We start from the raw sequence: 19,189 nt of genomic DNA, 5'->3' as shown, positions 1-19,189 counted from the left end.
TTAGCTATGGCCTCGAATAGCTCAGCACTGGAATGCTAAATAAACACATTAAATAAATACAGTTTAAGGGAGTAGGTTTAGACTTTCAAAAATGTTTTTATCAAATTGCTTCAAAATTCATACCCTGGCAGACCGGTATAATTAAGGTACAGACTTTGCTTCACCTTTTATTTTAAATGGCAACTAATTATAATCTGTAGCTAAGACTGACAAAGAATGCATTAGAAATGGTCAAATAGTATTCTATTGTGTATGTATGTGTACATATATGTGTATGCATTCTTAGAAATATATGAATCATAGTGCATCATAATATATGTATGTACACATACATATACAATAGAGTACTATTTGGCCATAAAAACAGATGCGATATATACACATAAGTAGATACATATATATCTCAAATTTGCTTTATCCATTCGTCCATCGATGACACCCAACACTTAGGTTGACTCCATATATATCTTGGTAATTGTGTATTCCAAAAATGTATACAATTATGATTTGACAATCAGAAATAATATTAAACATATATTCTAAAAATGCAATTCCCCAGAAACTATTTGGTTCAGATGATCTTGGCCTAGCAACATCTACTCTTTTTCTTTTTATAACTTCTCAGGTGATTCTCAAGCAGATGGTAATGAACTACACTAATTATAAGAGCAGCAATTTATCAGTGATTCTCAGTCCTGGTTGCACACAGGAATCACCGAGGGAACTCTGAAAAAGTTACCACCACCCCAGACTCAACCCACAGAGATACTGAATTAATTAGTCTGACGTGAGAACAAGTATTTGCATTTTAAAAAATGATGTCTGATGGAAAAATTCAAACATATGAGAAATACCAATAGTAGAAAGAACAGTATAAGAAACTCTCATGCAGACCACCCAGTTTACCCAATTGACTCAAGGCCAACCTTGTTTCATGTAAGCCCCACCCCTTCCATGAACTCACATTATTTTGAAGCAAATTCCAGACTTCAAATCATTTAACAATAATTATTTCAGTATGAATCTCTAAAAGAACTCTTAAAAATTATAATCACAGTAACATTATCACACCTTAAAAGGGTAACAATTCCTTAATATTAATAAAATGTCCAGTTTTCAAATTTCCAATTGTTGCATATATTTCATAATTTATTCTTTAAATAGTTCTGTTGAATTAGTACCACATAAGATCTACACACTGAGACTAGTTTGTTTCTGTGATGATTAATTTTATGAACAAATGTACAGCAAACTGATGGATCATTACTTTTTTTTTTTTTGAGACAGAGTTCACTCTGTTGCCCAGGCTGGAGTGCAGTGGTGTGATCTCAGCTCGCTGCAACCTCCACCTCCCATGTTCAAGCGATTCTCTTGCCTCAGTTTCCCAAGTAGCTGAGACTACAGGTGCCCGCCACCACACCCAGCTAATTTTTGTATTTTTTAGTAGAGATGGGGTTTCACCATGTTGGACAGGCTGGTCTCAAACTCGTGACCTCAGGTGACCTACCTGCCTCACCCTCCCAAAGTGCTGAGTTTATAGGCATGAGCCACCATGCCCGGCCTTGATGGGTCATTACATTTGAAGAAGTATTAATAGATAATTCACCTTTAAACTTTTGGAAACATCCTGGTATTAACTACAAAATGGAGAGAGTGGTAATAGTGATTGCTCTCACTCTGAGCTCCATGTTAGAATCACCTGAGAAACTCTTTACAAATACTGACGTGCAGCAACTTGAGTGGGCCAGGAGGTGCCCAGCTTAAACACTGCTTCTGGAGGTGTCTGTGAGGATGTTGCTAGATGAAATTAGCATTTAAACTAGTAGACCATGTAAAGTAGATTGCCCTCCCCAGTGTGGGGGGCAGGGAGGCACATCTTCCAAAACACTGAGGGACCAAATAGAACAAATCATGGAAGAAGGAGGAAATGGCCCTTTTTTTCTTCCTCACTACTTGAGTTGGGACTCAATCTCCTCCTCTATCTTCAGACTGGGGTTTACATCATCACCTCACCTAGTTCTCAGACCTTTGGACTTAAACTGAATTACACCACCAGCTTCTCAGGGTCTCCAGTTTGCAGACAGAAGATCCTGGGATTCAGCCTCCATTAATGTGTGAGCCAGTTCCTCATAATATCTCTCTCTCCTCTCTCTCTCTCTCTCCTATTGGTTTTCTTTCTTTGGAGAATCGTGACTATGCAATATCTCTTATGTCTCTCTAAACTTAGGTTCCTTCTCTATTTACTCCCTCTGCCCTGTCAATTTATTTGTCTTGGACACTGAAAAACCGGGTCATTGGTCCTGTATCTGTTCCCACAGATAGAATTTTGCCAGTTGCTTCACTGCGGTGTCTCTGACACTGTTTGTTGGATTTAGAGGCTTGATAAGTTCCAAGTTTAATTTTTGTGTGTGTGTGTGTGTGGTGGAGGTGGGAGAGCACAAAATGTTTTCATAGATGGGATTGTTCACTCATCCAGAGACTCATAATGTCTGTATCCATTTTTTTGTGACTTCAGCAGCCATGGTTGATCATAACCTAAATCCATTAATTCTTAGAAGTTGCAAATTCTGCTATTTAAATTCTATTTTATCATTATGAAATAGAACTTCCCCTCATCTACTATTTGGTTATCTAGTCAAACAAGTAGCATTGGAAAGAAAATTTTTCCTCTTGAGTTGTCTGTTTTTAAAATAATGAGTTTGTTCATAAGCATCCTTTAAGAGTTTCTAACTAATTATTTAAAGTATCAGTATAAGCCTAGTGTCATTTATGACCTATTTGATGTGTTTCAGTCAATTGAAGTTATTACCCTTATTAATGCTAAAATGGTCTCATCTTGACCTGTGGGAGCCTTGTCCAGTGTCTTCTGAATCCTTTGGACATGTAGTCTTTGATAGGGTCCCTGCTATTTCATGTGACAAGAGTTTCCAGGTAATCTTTTACATTTCTTGCCCCAGACCTGGAATTGGTAGTTTCTCCAAGTAACTGAACATCAAGATTTTTAAAAAGTTTCTCAAGTGATTCTAACATGTCTAATAGCTTGGAGTGAAAATTCTAACATGTATAATAGCTTGGAGTGAGAACAATCACTATAGCACCTTTCTCAATTTTTTAGTTAACATATGTTTCCACAAATTTTTAAGTTATCCGCTTCAAATTTAATGAGTTTGCTGTATATTTGTTCATAATTTTATATTACTTTTCTTCTTAATAAATTGCAAGATTAATATTCTTGCATGAAAAACGAGGTTTCAAAAACAGGAAAACACTCCAAATGTAATCACCATTACATTATCATCTTTAGAGGAAAGAAGATACATACAAGCCTGGTCCCAGATTGCATATACCTATTTTATGATAATTCTTGTACTGCATGGTCAGAAAATGATAGGACATGCAAAACATGTAACAGAAAACTGGCGATGAATACCTTTTTTTTTTTTTGAGACAGGGTTTCACTCCTGTTACCCATGCTGGAGTGCAATGTTGCAATCTTGGCTCACTGCAACCTCTGCCTCCTGGGCTTAAGTGATCCTCCTCCCTCAGGCTCCTGAGTAGCTGGGACTATAGTCACACGCCATCGCGCCTGGCTATTTTCTGTATTTTTTGTAGAGACTGGGTCTTACTGTGTTGCCCCGGCTGGTCTTGAACTCCTGAGCTCAAGTGATCCACCCTCCTTGGCTTCCCAAAGTGCTGGGATTATAGGCGTGAGCCACGACACCCAGCCAAAACCTACCTTTAAATACCGTTATAACAATAAAAATAAAAAAGAAGAATTTCCTGAAAAACTAAATGACAACATTCTGTAATGTAAAATAGGCCTCTTAAGTTTCAAGTTTAGTGATAGGGTAATGCTTTCAGCAGAACTGATTGATTACCTAGCTCTCCCACTAAAGTAAACAGAGACCTAGGTTTTGCAGAGGGATTTTAATATTACAAAGCAAGAGTTGTCTCAAGAATGAAGCTGGTATCAGTCAAAACTGCTCTGAGGTTTTTTCAAGCCAGATTTGCATATGGGAACTTGGCATCTCAATGCCAAGGTATATGAGCCCACTGTTTGAGGAAATCCTGGCTTTGCATACCTAAATCCTTGTGGTTACCTCTCCATGGTGACTGCTGGTAATATGATTACCAGCAAGCTGAAACACAGGTTTAAATGGTCAATTGAAGTCACAGTATCTGTCTTGTGGTTTGCAAACTTACTTTTTTTCTTTCTTATCATGGCTTTCATGTTTTTTCTTTGAGACTTATTTTGCTTTTCTTTTCTTTGAGATGGTCTCACTCTTGCCGCCCAGGCTGGAATGTAGCGGCGCGATCTCAGCTTACTGCAACCTACACCTCTGGGTTCAAGTGATTCTCCTGCCTCAGTCTCCCAAGTAGCTGGAATTACAGGCACCTGCCACCATGCCCAGCTAAGTTTTGTATTTTTAGTAGAGACAGGGTTTCAACATGTTGGCCAGACTGGTCTTGAACTTCTGACCTCAAGTGATCCACCCACCTCGGCCTCCTGAAGTGCTGGGAATACAGGCGTGAGCCACTGTGGCCGGGCTTATTTTGCTTTTTAAAACTCTAAGTTGCCTTAAATATTTATTGGAAAATGTTAAAGTATAAGGGAACAAAGTATAATAGAATCTTTTGAGACCAAAGTCAGTAAAACAAATTTGTGCTAATACTGAAAGTATCCCCAAGCATATTGAAAAAAACAAATTAGCCGGGCGTGGTGGCTCACACCTGTAATCCCAGCACTTTGGGAGGCCGAGGCAGGCGGATCACGAGGTCAGGAGATCGAGACCATCCTGGCTAACATGGTGAAACCCCATCTCTACTAAAAAATACAAAAAATCAGCCGGGCGCGGTGGCGGGCGCCTGTAGTCCCAGCTACTCGGGAGGCTGAGGCAGGAGAATGGCGTGAACCCGGGAGGTGGAGCTTGCAGTGAGCCGAGATCGCGCTACTGCACTCCAGCCTGGGCAACAGAGCGAGACTCCGTCTCAAAAAAAAAAAAAAACAAAAAACAAAAAACAAATTAATTCTAGTTAAACAATTTGTTTACTTACCTCTAGTTCATAGCCAGGCTCACACTGATAAATAATTGTGCTTTCAAAGGTGTATTTACTGCCAATCACAAATCCATGTTCTGGACTTTCAGGTTTCCCACAAGAAACTGGACTGCAAGATTCATCAGAAAATGGTGGCTCCCAGGTTCCATCAAGCTAAGTAACAAATAACAAAATGTAAGTTATATTTAGAAGTTAATACATATGAATGAATAAATTTGCAAATATTGATTATTTGTAGGATAATCTCCAAAATGAGTCAAAAGCACCTAGAGTTTGGTCCTACTTTTGCTACTTATTATCTGTGGACTTAAAAAACACACTTTAATTATTAGATGGCCTTAATAATCACCCATAGACAATTTTAGACACTTCTTAAGCCCATAAAACAAGCATTTTCTTCCTAATAGAATCTATTCAAAAATCACGAACAACAAGAAATATGTATTCATTAAAATGCATGAGAACTGGAGGTTAATACAAATATTCTATGACTTATACGAATGCACCCTTACATTTCACGTAATTCTATATTTTATAATAAAGTTTATGAGAAACAGCAAATTTTAGGCATACTACTCAAAGTTTAAGAAAATCAGCTTCCTTTTCTCCATTCCAATGAGAATACCTGAAAACATTTTATCACATATTTTTGAAGGGGTCATGTAGAAAAAAATTTATATATATCTATAAAATTTTATATCTATGTAAAGAAATCCTTAATGATTAAAAATAACCAAAATAAATTCCAGATACAGCAAAAGAAAACAATAATATGTAGCTTTTAACAGATACTAGTGTTATAATACCAAGAAACATTTCTGCAAAAAAAAAAATTAAGGCACTCCTTACAGTATGGAAAAATTAAACGCAACATATATACCAGGAAAATGGTTAATCTTAAAATGTTAACATATATATGAGAGTTAACATTTTTCAGCCTGTTAATTGGGTAAGGTGAGGCACACACAGATATATCTCTTGAAGATTGTTATTCTATTGCTAATATTTTTCTGTTTTCTTTGAGGAAATATATATGAACTGGATAACAGTTTTAAATAGGATTTGCGACTAAGCCCTCATTCTACATATAAACCAAAAGTAATTTTGTATATATGCATGCATCATGATTAACCATTTTCCTAGTATATATGTTGCATTTAATTTTTCAATACTGTAAGTAATGCCTTAATAATTTTTTATTTTGCAGACATCTTTCTAAGTATTATAACACCAGTAACTGTTAAAAGCGACATATTATTGTTTTACTATATCTGAAATTTGTTTTGGTTATTTTTAATCACTTATTAATGATTTCTTTTTCTCCAGAGACTTGTGATGACTCCTTTATCAGAATCAGCTTCTGACTCATTACTTTTGTTCCGTTTATTTTTACTCCTATGTAATTTTATATGAATACTACACTAAGAGTTTCATAATTCTGTGATATGTTTTAGTTTCTGGAGAGACCGGCCCTCCTTCAGTATTCATTTTTCAAAATTTATATTGATCTCCTTATCCATTTATTTATATTATGAACTACAGAATCATTTTGTCACATTACAATAAAATACTCCTAGGTGCTGAACATAGTTTTACACAATTTATGCTTTTTAACATTTAAATAGTGTCTATTCTACTTTTCAGACCAAAAATTTAAACTAAAACCCACTTGAGCAAAAGAGAGGGGTCATACTATGTGTGAAGAAACTAATGAAGGTTGTCAAAAATAAATTATTGACTAAAAAAAAAAAGAGCTTAGTATCTTTTTAAGCCAGTATCAGAGTCCTCCAGGGCTTACAAGGGGACCCAGTTGTCTACACACCCAGCCTGGAGAACAACAATTTGATTCCCTTAATTATGGCAGAACTCTGCATCAGACAGCTCAGAGTCTTAGACAAAGTTTCCTCTAAAACTTCTTCAGCTCTATATCTAAAAGGACCATCTGGAACCACACAAATATTGAGGGCATGGTAACTTTGGCAGTTATTTTAACTTGTTCCCCCGAATGCTTCTGCTTTTTGCTTTTAGGTTTGACATTGACCAATCATTGAGTGTGCATGATTTATAAATGGAAAACTGGGAGAAGGGAATCGTTCTTGAGTCCCTACTATATGTCAGGCAAGTACTAGCCATTTTATATACATTAAGTAATTTAATCCTTTCAGTTATCACAGATTCACAAATAAAAAAATAAGCTGAAGGAATATAAGGTCATAGAACCTATAAATATTTGAGATGGAATTTAAACAAAAAAGTATGCTTGAAGTGAAAGTTTGCTATACTATGCCACATTTCTCTGCTTTTAATCCCCCAACACTGACTCCCAACTCCAGCAAGAGTGCATCAATGACACATTTTAATTTTCTTCCCCTGGTATATCTTATGGAAGTTAGGAGAAGGGGATGTGCTAGGGAAATCTGCTATCTATGGTGCTGATACCCCCAACTCCCAATTTTTTTTTTTTTTTTTTTTTTTTTTTAGACGGAGTCTCGCTCTGTCACCAGGCTGAAATGCAGTGGTGCAATCTCAGTTCACTGCAACCTCTGCATCCTGGGTTCAAGCAATTCTCCTGCTTCAGCCTCCCAAGTAGCTGGGACTACAGGCACGCACCACCATGCCTGGCTAATTTTTGTATTTTTAGTAGAGACAGGGTTTCACCGTGTTGGCCAGGATGGTCTCCATCTCTCGACCTCATGATCCACCCGCCTTGGCCGCCCAAAGTGCTGGGATTACAGGCGTGAGCCACGGCGCCTGGCCCAATTCCCATTTCTAAACTAAAAGTGCCAAAATTAGGTAAAATGTTAAAATATCTACAATAAGATATTCATGACAAATTGATCATAAATATTATGTGCAAAAGAATGTCTATGCATAGAAATCATAGAAATCAGCATGGGTTATGTCCAATATGTTTCCAGTTTTAGTGGAAAGACCAAGGTTGTAGAAGCAGGAACTTTCCTCCATTATTTACCTCGTTTCTCACGAACAATACAAGATACATGTAATAATACACTTTTTTTTTTTTTTTTACTACAAATAAGGAAACAAAGCTCAGAAATTTTAAGCAACTTTCTTAAAATTACGACTTACAAGTAGCAAATAGCAGAGAGAAGATTTGACACCAATTATCTGTCTGCTTCTGCAAACTTTCGTCTTTCCACTAAAACTGGAAACATATGGGGCATAGTCCATGGCTGATTTCTACACAAAGACCCTCTTTTAATAATAAGATTTATGGTTAATTTGTTATAAATATATTGTTAAAGAAATCTTAATATTTTACCTAACCATGGCACTTTCTTAAAGTGGGAATATTGCAGAAAAAACATACATTTGATTATATTTCTAGCAAGAAATTTCTCAAATCCTTTGACATGAGTGAAAACTTGAGACTTCTTTTCTTTTTGGGATTACTATTATAGATGCTGTTCACTTGGCAATATATGTATATACAGGCGTCACACATTCTAATTAAGACAGAATCTTACCTGACATACTGATATGTTAACTCCCTCAAAGGTATACCCTTCTGCACATGACACAGAAACTTGCCTATTCACACTGAAATCGTCCCCATGAACAAGTATATGTGTGATGTTTTCCGGCAGAGGACATTTTTTAGGACTGCAGGAGATTCTGTCAGGGAACCAGCGACCATCTTTCTGACAGGTGAATGTATCTATGTCTGTATCCATCGTATAACCTTCCAGACATCTGCAATGGAAATACAAAAATGAGTGCCTTAAAGGAAGTACAATATAGTTTCTGACCTATTCTTGGACTTAGGAAGCTGTTACAAGGCTCAGTAGACATTTTGTGCAACATACCAAAATTGATTGTACAGTCAGGTGGATGGCATTGCCATGCAAAAACACCAATATAACAATAACAACCAGTTAAGCTGGGTGTGGTGGCTCATGCCTGTAATCCCTGCACTTTGGGAGGCTGAGGCAGGAGGATCACTTGAGTCCAGGAGCTTGAGACTAGGCTGGGCAACATAGTGAGACTTCATCTCTATAAAAAATAAACAAAATTAGCTGGGCATGGTGGCACATGCCTGTAGTCTCAGCTACTTGGGAGGCAGAGGTGGGAGGATTGCTTGAACCAAGGAGGTTGAGGCTGCAGTGAGCCAAGAACATGCCACTACACTCTAGCCTGGGTGACAGAGCGAGACTTTGTCTCAAAAACCGAAAAAACAGTAATAACCAGATCAGTTCTCAGTGATCCATATGAAAGGTTAGCCAAGACTAAAGGTACTGTATTTACCTTATTGTGGACAATATAATTATTGAATTCATTTTTATTCCATAAACAGCTAATAGTTCAGGAAATTCTAGACAAAGTCCAAAATGGACTCAGATATGAGTAGGAATACAGTATAATTAATATGTATTATTAATACCTACTTTGTGCCAAGTACTGTTCTAGGTCCTTTACATATTTCTTTTAATCCTGATTATTTGGCATGATCATGGCCTGAATTATTCAGTTTTTTGCCTTAGGTCCCCAATATTTGCATGTGTAAATATAACCACAAAGTTATGATCAGAAAATTTACTATCATGATGTTTAAAAAACAGCTTCATGATGCCAGAGCTTTTCAAGCTAGCTAGAGGATCTTGCTGTTTCATGAAGCTCAACAGAATGATAGTTATGATAATTACATTAGAAACATGTCTGAAAAAAGTATCAATTTATTTCTATACTCAGTGGATTTCTACATAATTGTAGGTAGAATAAAGCCAAGTGTTAAAAGCACCAGTGTTTGGAGAGCAGTTCAGAGATGATGTTTTCTTCCCAATCAGCAAAATTTTTTATCTATCACATTTCATTTTATAATCCTCCTGCCTGCACCCCTTAGAGACTCTAGAGCCATGGTCTTACCTGAGTTGCACTTTACTTTCATAGGTGTGTGCCTCTCCAGTTGCTACTGCGTTGGCGACAGATGGTGGGGGCCCACAGGACAAGGGCTCACAGACTGGATAAGGCTGGCTCCATACCCCTTTCTCTGTGCAAATCAGATCTGAACTGCCTTGTATGACATATCCAGACCTGCAGCTGTAAGTTATCACATTTTCCTTCCAAGAGCTGCTCTCACTGATGAACGCATTTGGTATCAGTGGAAGAGAACCACAAGAAGTGTGTTCACAGTGGGGGAACCCAGAGCTCCACTGGCCATTGGCTTCACAGGTGATTTCAGAAAGTCCTAGGAGCTTGAAGCCTTTGAAGCACTGAATCCGGGCTGCCTTTCCACAGTCAAAATCTGTCCCATTGACAGTTCCATATTCAATTACTGGTGTGGAACACCTGCAAGGCAGGCAGGAAGGTGAGCTGCCACTCCAGGAGCCATTGGAAAGGCACCTTCTTGACGAATTTCCATGAAGCTTATAACCAGGAAAGCACTGATACTGTATATGGCCCCCATGAATAAAGGAAAAACCATTTGGGAAGCCATGGGCAAGATCTTCAGGAGGTCCACAGTTGACTGGTTTACAGAGAGGAACCTCTGCATCCCAGTTGCCATCTGACTGACAGGTGAGTTTTGAAGCACCGTGCAACATGTAGCCCTCATGACAGTGGAATGCCACTTCCTTCATGAAGCCATAGTCCAGGCCTTCCATCACCCCATTGGCCAGTTGTGGTGGGGTGGCACATCTGACAGGTACACAGTCAGGAGTGGCTCCACTCCAACTTCCATTGGCAAGACAAACGTGACTCCTGGCTCCCTCAAGCAAGAACCCTTCATTGCAAGTGTATTCAATCTCTTTTTGGAATGTGTACTCGTCTCCTCTTACCTGGCCATTGGCTAAGACTGGGGGTGAACCACAGTCGACGGGAATGCAAATGGGCTCATCTTCATCCCAGTTTTTGTCATCCTGGCATATTCTCCTCTCGGTGCCATTCAGCACATATCCGGGGTCACACTCATAGTACAACATGCTCAGGTATGTATAGTTGCTTCCTTTGATGGATCCATTCATGATTGGATTTGGCTTTTTGCATGAAATGGCTTCACAGCGTGGGGAAGCACCACTCCACTCTCTGTTCTGTAGACAAAGCCTTAAGTCGGAGCCCACTAGAATGTGTCCAGGTTTACAGCTATACTGCACAGCACTTCCCATGCTACTCTCTGTAAAACGCAAAAAGCCATTTTCAGGAGCAATAGGCAAGTCACAGTCAATTGAAATGCAGGAAGGTGCACTGCCATTCCAAGTTCCATCTTCCTGGCAGATCAGCACGGGGTTCCCCAGAAGTTCATATCCTGGATTACAGGTGTATGAAACCATGGTGCCATACAGAAAGTTTGATGAATGTGTAGCAGGAGACTCCTTTGTATTTTCCCAGGTTTTAGCCACTGCTCCCAATTGATAAGGAGGTTGAGGAGTCAGGTATGGAACTTCCATCATGTCATCTTCTTGCTCAAAATATCCCTGGTCATCTTTGACTTTAGTACAGTCTCCAAAATCTATATGAGGAGGGAGGCCACAGTCTATGGGCACACATGTTGGGATGGAACTTGACCATCCTGACTCTTCACAGGTCTGCATGGCATGACCCGCCACCTGAAACCCAGGGAAGCAACTGTAGATGATCATGGCACCATAGCTGTAATCTGCACCTTCTACAAAACCATTTTCAATGGGTTGTGGGGAATCACAGTGGATGGCATTGCAAGACGGGGCATCTACATCCCAATCACCTGTCTCTAAACAGGTCAAGGCACTGGGACCTTCGAGCTGAAAGCCTCGGTTGCAAGAGTAAGTAACGGTCTGTCCATAGTGTAGGTTTGTGTAAGAGAATTTGCCATTCAAAATCTCCTTGGGTTTCAGGCATTCAATGGGTTTACATGTTGGTTTTCCTCCAAGCCAGTGACCATTTTCTCCACAAAGGGTGGTGGTATTTCCCACCAATTCAAAGCCTGGCTTGCAGGTATAGAGAGCTGTGCTGAGATAGGCAAGGCCTTGCACATCAATGATTCCATTGGCGATTTCCTCAGGTTGGGGACATTCTACTGGAATACATTCTGGCAGTGGAGAGCTCCAGGTGCCATCAGGTTGGCAGAGGGTGGTAGAATTTCCTCTTAGGAAAAACCCACCTACACAAGAATACTTGACAGTACTTCCAAAATGAAGAGCAGACGAAGGAACAGGGACACCGAAGGAAATTAGGGGAGGTGGGGTGCAAAGAACCATCTTACAAACAGGGAAAGAGTCATTCCATTGCTGGGATGGCAAGCATTTCAGGACAGAGGGACCTTGTAGGACATGCCCTTCTTTACAGGAAAATGTCACGACTCCTACCTCAGTGGTCAACTCCTTCAATACTAGCTGGTTTTCCAAGAGGGGTGGCTCTGGGCACTTGGCAGGCACACACTTTGGGTTTAGCTTCTTATCCCATTTGCCAGATTTCTGACATGTCCAAGAACTGTCCCCAACAAGCTCGTAACCCTCATTACAGAAAAACTGAACCTTGGACCCTACTTCAAAAATTTCTCCTTTCATGAAGCCATTCTGGATGGGGGGAGGTTTTCCACAGTCGAGAGGAATGCACATCAGAGGGGATTCGCTGTGCCAGTGGCGATTGGCTTGGCAGACAAATACAGGACTTCCAATTGACTTATAGCCCGGGTTACACTGATACCTCACTTCACTCTCAAAGATCCTGCCAGTTGTATTCTGTGTAATAGGAAGAAAGCAAGTGAGTGCGATTTGTATAACAGATGATGGCATTAACTAAATCCTTGGATAGTGAAAAAGAACTAAACTAAAAGGTCTATGTTACAATGAATCAATTAGGATGTAAGCAAATGATTTACAGTTTTTCCAATAGGTCCATTCTATTTTTTTTTTAAATAAGCGAAAGTGATAGTAGAAAGTCAAATGAGGCTGGGCATGATGATTCATGCCTACAATCCCAGCACTTTGGGAGGTCAAGGTGGGAGGATAACTTGAGATTAGGAGTTCGAGACCAGCCTGGCCAACATGGTGAAACCTGTACAAAAATTAGCTAGGCAATGGTGGTGTGTGCCTGTAATCCCAGCTATTTGGGAAGCTGAGGCAGGAGAATTGCTTGAACCCAGGAGGCAGAGGTTGCAGTGAGCCAAGATCGTGCCACTGCACTCCAGCCTGGGAGACAGAGAGAGACTCTGTCTAAAGGGAAGAAAGAAAAAAAAAAATCAAATTAAGTAATCCCCACTGCAGAAATGTTTACTACAGTGTTGAGCCCATAACAAGTGAAAGATCAGTAATCTATATGTTGATTGGTGAAGTGTAATCTATATGTTGATTGGTGAAGTGATGAGGCAATACTAAAAATGACAAATTACTCAGTAAGTTAAAAAAAAAAAAACTTTCTGCCCAAAGAAATGCTAGTAAAGAAGCACATAAACAAGGAACATGTATTTGTTAATGTTGTTAGATCATAAATAGGCAAATAAAATGTTTTTATGGGTATGTCTTAAGAATACTATCAAAGTTTTGTTTATATTCTTAACACTTTTCTTAAAAATTGCTGCTGTAACGCAATAGAAAATAAACATTCTTTTAAAAAAAAGTTAACATTCATGATCTCAAAATTCAAACACGTGTAATATAACAGGTCATAAATAAACCAAGTTACTCATTTTGTTTATGCATTGCTTGTGTGTCTCCCATGCATGTAAGCACCATGCCATTACACATGTAGCCTGTGTTGTTAAATGCTAGGTCGCCGATTCTCAGAACTGTACCAAGTAGGAGCTCTAGAAATATTCGTTAAATTTATAAATGAACACCTCTTTACTTATACTGTATACCCTCTTCCAATGAAAAGCTACTAAATGTAAGCAAAAGCCTTAAATAAAAGGCTTTTACTGTTGTTTTGCTATTTTGAATATAATGGAGAAAAGGTTGTACCATGTATATATATGTGGGTTTTAAAAAACTGTTTAATTAGAATATGGTCAGTTTCAAATGGCCCTTGATTTGGGGGAATAGATTCTCATTCCTATTTTCTTGGTAGGCTTATTGAGAAGACAGACATTAGTGTGAAAGCAGGACATATTTGGGTTGGACTGAATTCTTTTGTCCATCACAGTGAAATTACCTTTAGGTTTACCAAAACAGAATTGTAAAAACTACATTATTTGGTTTACTCTTTTGTCTAAACATTTAAAATTATATTTATCTAGGTTCCATTTAGACCTTGCTTTCCATAAAATAAAGCATATATCCATCCTGAAAAACCTCTATAAAACAAAATAATATTATATTAAAATTGGTTTATTCTAACTTCCTATTTAGGGCTAAGCTGTTGCCACAAAGCACTTGAAATGCCTATACACTAGTAAAATGCAGAAAGTTTTAAAGATTCATAATCATCTTTATTAATTTTTTCTAGTCTTCACTACCTGTAGATTTTAGCTATTTCTGTTTTTCAATAATTAATGTGTTCATTGCCCCCGCTTCTGAATAGTGGGTTCATCACAGTGGGCTGGCCCTGTAAGTGATGAAAGCCACAGACTATTTGCTAATCAGTCTCTTACCTCCAGAAAGTGATTCACAACCTTAGGCAGATGAATTAATTCATTGAGAGATGTTAAATGTTAAAAACATTATCATGATTCTTTGTTAGTGATAATAGTAAATTCCAGTTTCCATGCCTTAGTGAACTTGGCAGTGTTTGGACTCAATTATTTGTTTTGTTTATATATTGATGGGCCCAGTGACAAAAGCCATGAACCATTTGCTTATTGGTCTCTTACCTCCAGAAAGCCATTTTCAATCTTAGGTGGTTCACCGCAAGATACTGGGTGGCATGTCGGTATAGGACTACTCCACTGCCCTGTGGCTTCACAGGTGCTCTTCTTTTCCCCTTTGATGTAGAACCCCTTGTTGCAGCTATAAGCCACCATGGCTCCAAAACTGTAGTTTGATCCACTTGCATAGCCATTCATGATGCCTGGTGGCTCTCCACACCGCACAGGGATGCACTGGATGGACATGGGGGAAGGGTTCCACTGCCCACCTCTCATACATTCAATCTTTGCTGAGGTGTTCAGTACAAAGCCTTCCAAGCATTTAAAGCTCACAACTGAGCCAGCTGCAAATTTTGCTTTGCTCACAGATTCCAAGATGCTATAGGAAACCGATGGAGGTTTTTCACAGAAATGAGCTATACAACGGGGCATGTCTTGACCCTCTGGCGGCACCCACTTGCCCTGGGCATTGCAGAGAAGCTGGGAATTGTCTGCTAGGCTGTAACCATCAGAGCAGTAGTAGAATGCAATGTCTCCAAAGAGCCGATGGGCAGTCTCTGGAGAGGCATGGTCCACGTTGGGTGGCTCATCACAGGAGACAGCTAGGCACTGCTGGTCACTTCTACTCCACTTGCCGTTGGCCAGGCATTCAATGGTGTCAGGACCAGCAAGAGTATAGCTGTGAGATTGGGAAGAAAGAATAAGCATAATATTTAAGAAAAAGTGTTTGTGTCTTCTTACTTTTTTTTTTAAATTTTTCCCACAATGACTTTAAATTTATCTTTAAAGTAATATTTCCTCTTTGAATACTGAGCTTATTGATCCAATGACTTTCATTTGAGATATGTCAATACATTGTGATATTAATACTATTCATTCACAAGGGAAATGGATTTAATAAGATTTTTTGCTATTTAAGAAACTAATAATTGCTATACATTAAAAAAAAATTGAGGAGTAAGCTTTATGGTGTTATTTGACTCAACTCAAATATGGAATTCTATCTGCCTTTAGATGGTTTTTACTTGTTGATTTTAGCAATTGTCTGTTTGTTCTTAAGCCATAACGTACAATGCCACATTTAGCCTACCTATAGCTCATTGTTAAGTACCAATATTTAGAGAATTTTAAAACAGTGATTATAATTTCAGTCTCCAATGTCTCCTAAACCTTTACGCTGTGTGGTTAGAGTTAAAAGGTGTCTTCTGCATATGGCTCTGCTATTCGATCAGTATGAATAAATTTTTCTTAGTAAACCCCAGTCTTTATGCAGAGGTGTTTGCCCATATATAATGATGGATTGGTGACTTACAAAAATCTAAAATTACTCTCAAGTACTCTGTCAATGAGATAGAACAAAAGACTAGGATATGCAGTATTAGAATAATTATATTTGAGTCATGCTTATTTTCATCATTGCTCTCTTACTGAACAGAAAATTGATGGAGTTTTGAAAAAATCTCTAACACCTGATTAGCCTGTCATTTTGATACTAATTAATGGTAAGGGAAATAAAATAATTGAGTACCTAGTTTAATCCTGCTTGGACATATTAATTTCTTCATTGTAAGAAAATAAAGTGAATGGTGGTTCAGACAGGCTTAGAAACTTGCCTGAAGTCACACAGCTGTAAGCAGCAGAGTTGGGATCGGAATTTGGTTGATCAGATGCCAACACCTACACTTTTTCCACAACACTACTCTGTCTCTGTCTCTCTCTGTTTTGAAAATGAAGCAGGTTGGATCATACTTTCTGGGTGTCCTTGGCAAACTGTATTGCAGTGTCATTAATACAAATTATTTGACCCACCCATTAGCAAAGATTAAGTCATTAGTTATCAAATATTTCTCCTGAGATCTCTTTTAGTTTTATAAAGCATCAGCTATTACAGAGAGGTTGAAATTCCTTCATCCTAACTGGCAATATTTATGAAATCTACAAGGGACAGAGAAATCAGGAAAAAATAACAGTGAATCAGCAGAGCTATATGAATCCACCTTACCTAAGTTCACACATCATGCTATGGATGGAAGTGGTCCCAAAATGAATACTCAGACATCCCCGATAGTACAGCCCCTAGTTAGGGCCTGCTGCATTTCATTGCTTTAGATAGTCTCAGTTCTTTGTATGAAGATCTGAACTTAACTTGTAGATGGCTTCTATCTAAGAGAATTCAGGAAGGTATATACAGAAAATATACTAAGAGCATAAGTTTATTATTAAAAAAATCTATCCTGGTCTGAGTACCTAGATTCTACAATTCTTGTGTAGGATGTGCTTTGGGTAGAAGTTCCTTTTGTTGAGGCTTCTGATGTTTTGTAGCACAGTTGACATCATGTGCACACTTTGAACCATGCATCATTATTTTTATGAATTCCTTGATGTTGCTAGCATATTTCATTGGCTGAAGTTCCCAGACATGGCCTTAACCATCCCTGATTTATAAGGGTTCATTGTGCCATCTATAAAATTCTTCCTTTATTTCATGGGATCAGCTGCTTTGAGGGAGAAGTATCTGCCTCCAGAACCTTTTAGACTCCTCAAAGTCTCTTGAAAACACAAGAATTTGTGTTTTGTAATTTGGCAACACTTTTTTAGGCCTCTGACCCCTGAGCTTCTGGAAAATCGCCACCAACGACTTATCCCTAATGGAAAATCACAGCAAAGCTGTTCTACGATTTAAGGGAAGATTACCACTAAATACGTAATTTTTGAATAAATGAATTTAATGTATGCATTTTTGACACTACCCATAATTTCTTAGGACCTACAATAGCTTGTAATCTAACCTAAGACCTTGACTTTTCTTGATGACTCTCAATTAACGTTTAGTTCTTCTTAAATAATTCTGAAGAGCCCTGCTATGTGCCAGAGTTACTTGCTTAGTGCACAGACGCAAAGCCAAAAATGAATTTACTTGTTTACACTTCTGTTGTTCTCTTCACCCCATCAACTATCTGGTGCGTTGTAGGTCTCTTCGCATCTATAGGGGTTGCTTAAAGGAGAAGTGACTGATTCTGAAGAATGGGAAGGGGAGGAAAGGCCTCACAGATAAAATGACTCTTGAGGGGAGTTATGAGAAAACAGAAGTGGAAGAGGAATCATTCAAGACAGAAAAGTAGCATTAGCCAATGGGAGTGTGATACAGCCAGGCAACATATTGGGAATTTACATATAATTAGGAATGGCATACAGGCACCTGGAAAAGCAAGTGGCAAAAACTAGGATCTTGTGTATTTTTTGACTGGGTTACTGTCATGTTTGATGGATGAAGAGGTGGCAGGAATAGATTAACTGTGTCACATCATAAGAAATACATGTTTTATCTCTGTCCCCAGTACCTGACACAGAGCTCCTAAAGCCCTCGTAATCTCCTGAGTGATAGGGACACCAGTGCTTTAGATAACTAGATAACTGATCTCATGAAAATGAGGATAGGAGTTTATTAAAAATAAATATCTTCTAAAATAGATCAGCAAGTCTTTTAAGATGCTAAAGACAGGGCGTGTTGGCTCACGCTTGTAATCCCAGCACTTTGGGAGGCCAAGGTGGGCGGGCCACCTGAGGTCAGGAGTTCGAAACCAGCCTGGCCAATATGGCAAAACCCTGTCTCTACTAAAAAATACAAAAATTAGCCGGGCATGGTGGCAGGTGCCTGTAATCCCAGCTACTTGGGAGGCTGAGGCAGAAGAATCACTTGAACCTGGGAGGTAGAGGTTGCAGTGAGTCAAGATCATGCCATTGTACTCCAGCCTGGGCAACAAAGTGAGACTCTGTCTCAAAAAAAAAGATGCTAAAGAAGGGTATAGTTTCCACACAACAAAAAATGAGAAATTAATTGTTAGCTATTTTATAGATAGCACTATAAGTGGTCTCTGATAAAACTGCTATACTATTTCATGATGTTAAAAGTCTGAATGTGTATTAAAATTTACAGGGGACATATTTTACCCACTTATTAAAGAATCACTTAGAGAATAAAGTTTTCTGCAAAGAACGAGATATGCTCTTTAAATGTTGCCTACAAAAGGAGGAAAAATTGGAACTGGTATAAATCTAAAACGATGGAATATTTAATTAAATTCTGTGTAGCATTTGGTATTCTCATTCAAGAGGCACTGGGGACACTCTTGCAGATGTTTACTAAAAACCATGCCATACACATTATAAAATAAATTGTTTTACTCTATACTTCCAAGGAATAATAGTCCATCAATATCACAGTGATGCTTTAGAAGAACACATCTTAGGATAAACTGGCTGGAACAAATTTGCATTTTTCTGGAATCATAACCAAAAAAATCGTTTGAAAATGGGCAGAATAATTTTCAGATGCAATTTGCAGTGAATTGATTGACACACTGGGTAGAAGCTTACTAATGAGCATGTGCCTGG

General features: G+C 38.6%; 1 protein-coding gene across 1 annotated transcript in view; it reads right to left on the bottom strand.

Moving 5' to 3' along the window:
- The window catches only part of SVEP1 (sushi, von Willebrand factor type A, EGF and pentraxin domain containing 1), a 224,166-nt gene that overhangs the window by 29,661 nt on the left and 175,316 nt on the right, over positions 1–19,189 (bottom strand). The window contains exons 37-40 of the mRNA XM_045373613.3: positions 14,801–15,473; positions 9,943–12,734; positions 8,547–8,772; positions 5,056–5,211 (exon numbers count right to left, since the gene is read on the bottom strand). Coding sequence (XP_045229548.2) covers positions 5,056–5,211; positions 8,547–8,772; positions 9,943–12,734; positions 14,801–15,473 — 3,847 coding nt within the window. The remainder of the gene's footprint in view (positions 1–5,055; positions 5,212–8,546; positions 8,773–9,942; positions 12,735–14,800; positions 15,474–19,189) is intronic.

This window comes from Macaca fascicularis, chromosome 15 (genome assembly GCF_037993035.2).
Source record: "Macaca fascicularis isolate 582-1 chromosome 15, T2T-MFA8v1.1".
In the NCBI taxonomy this organism is placed as follows: Eukaryota; Metazoa; Chordata; class Mammalia; order Primates; family Cercopithecidae; genus Macaca; species Macaca fascicularis.
This window is presented reverse-complemented; position numbering and strand designations above follow the sequence as displayed.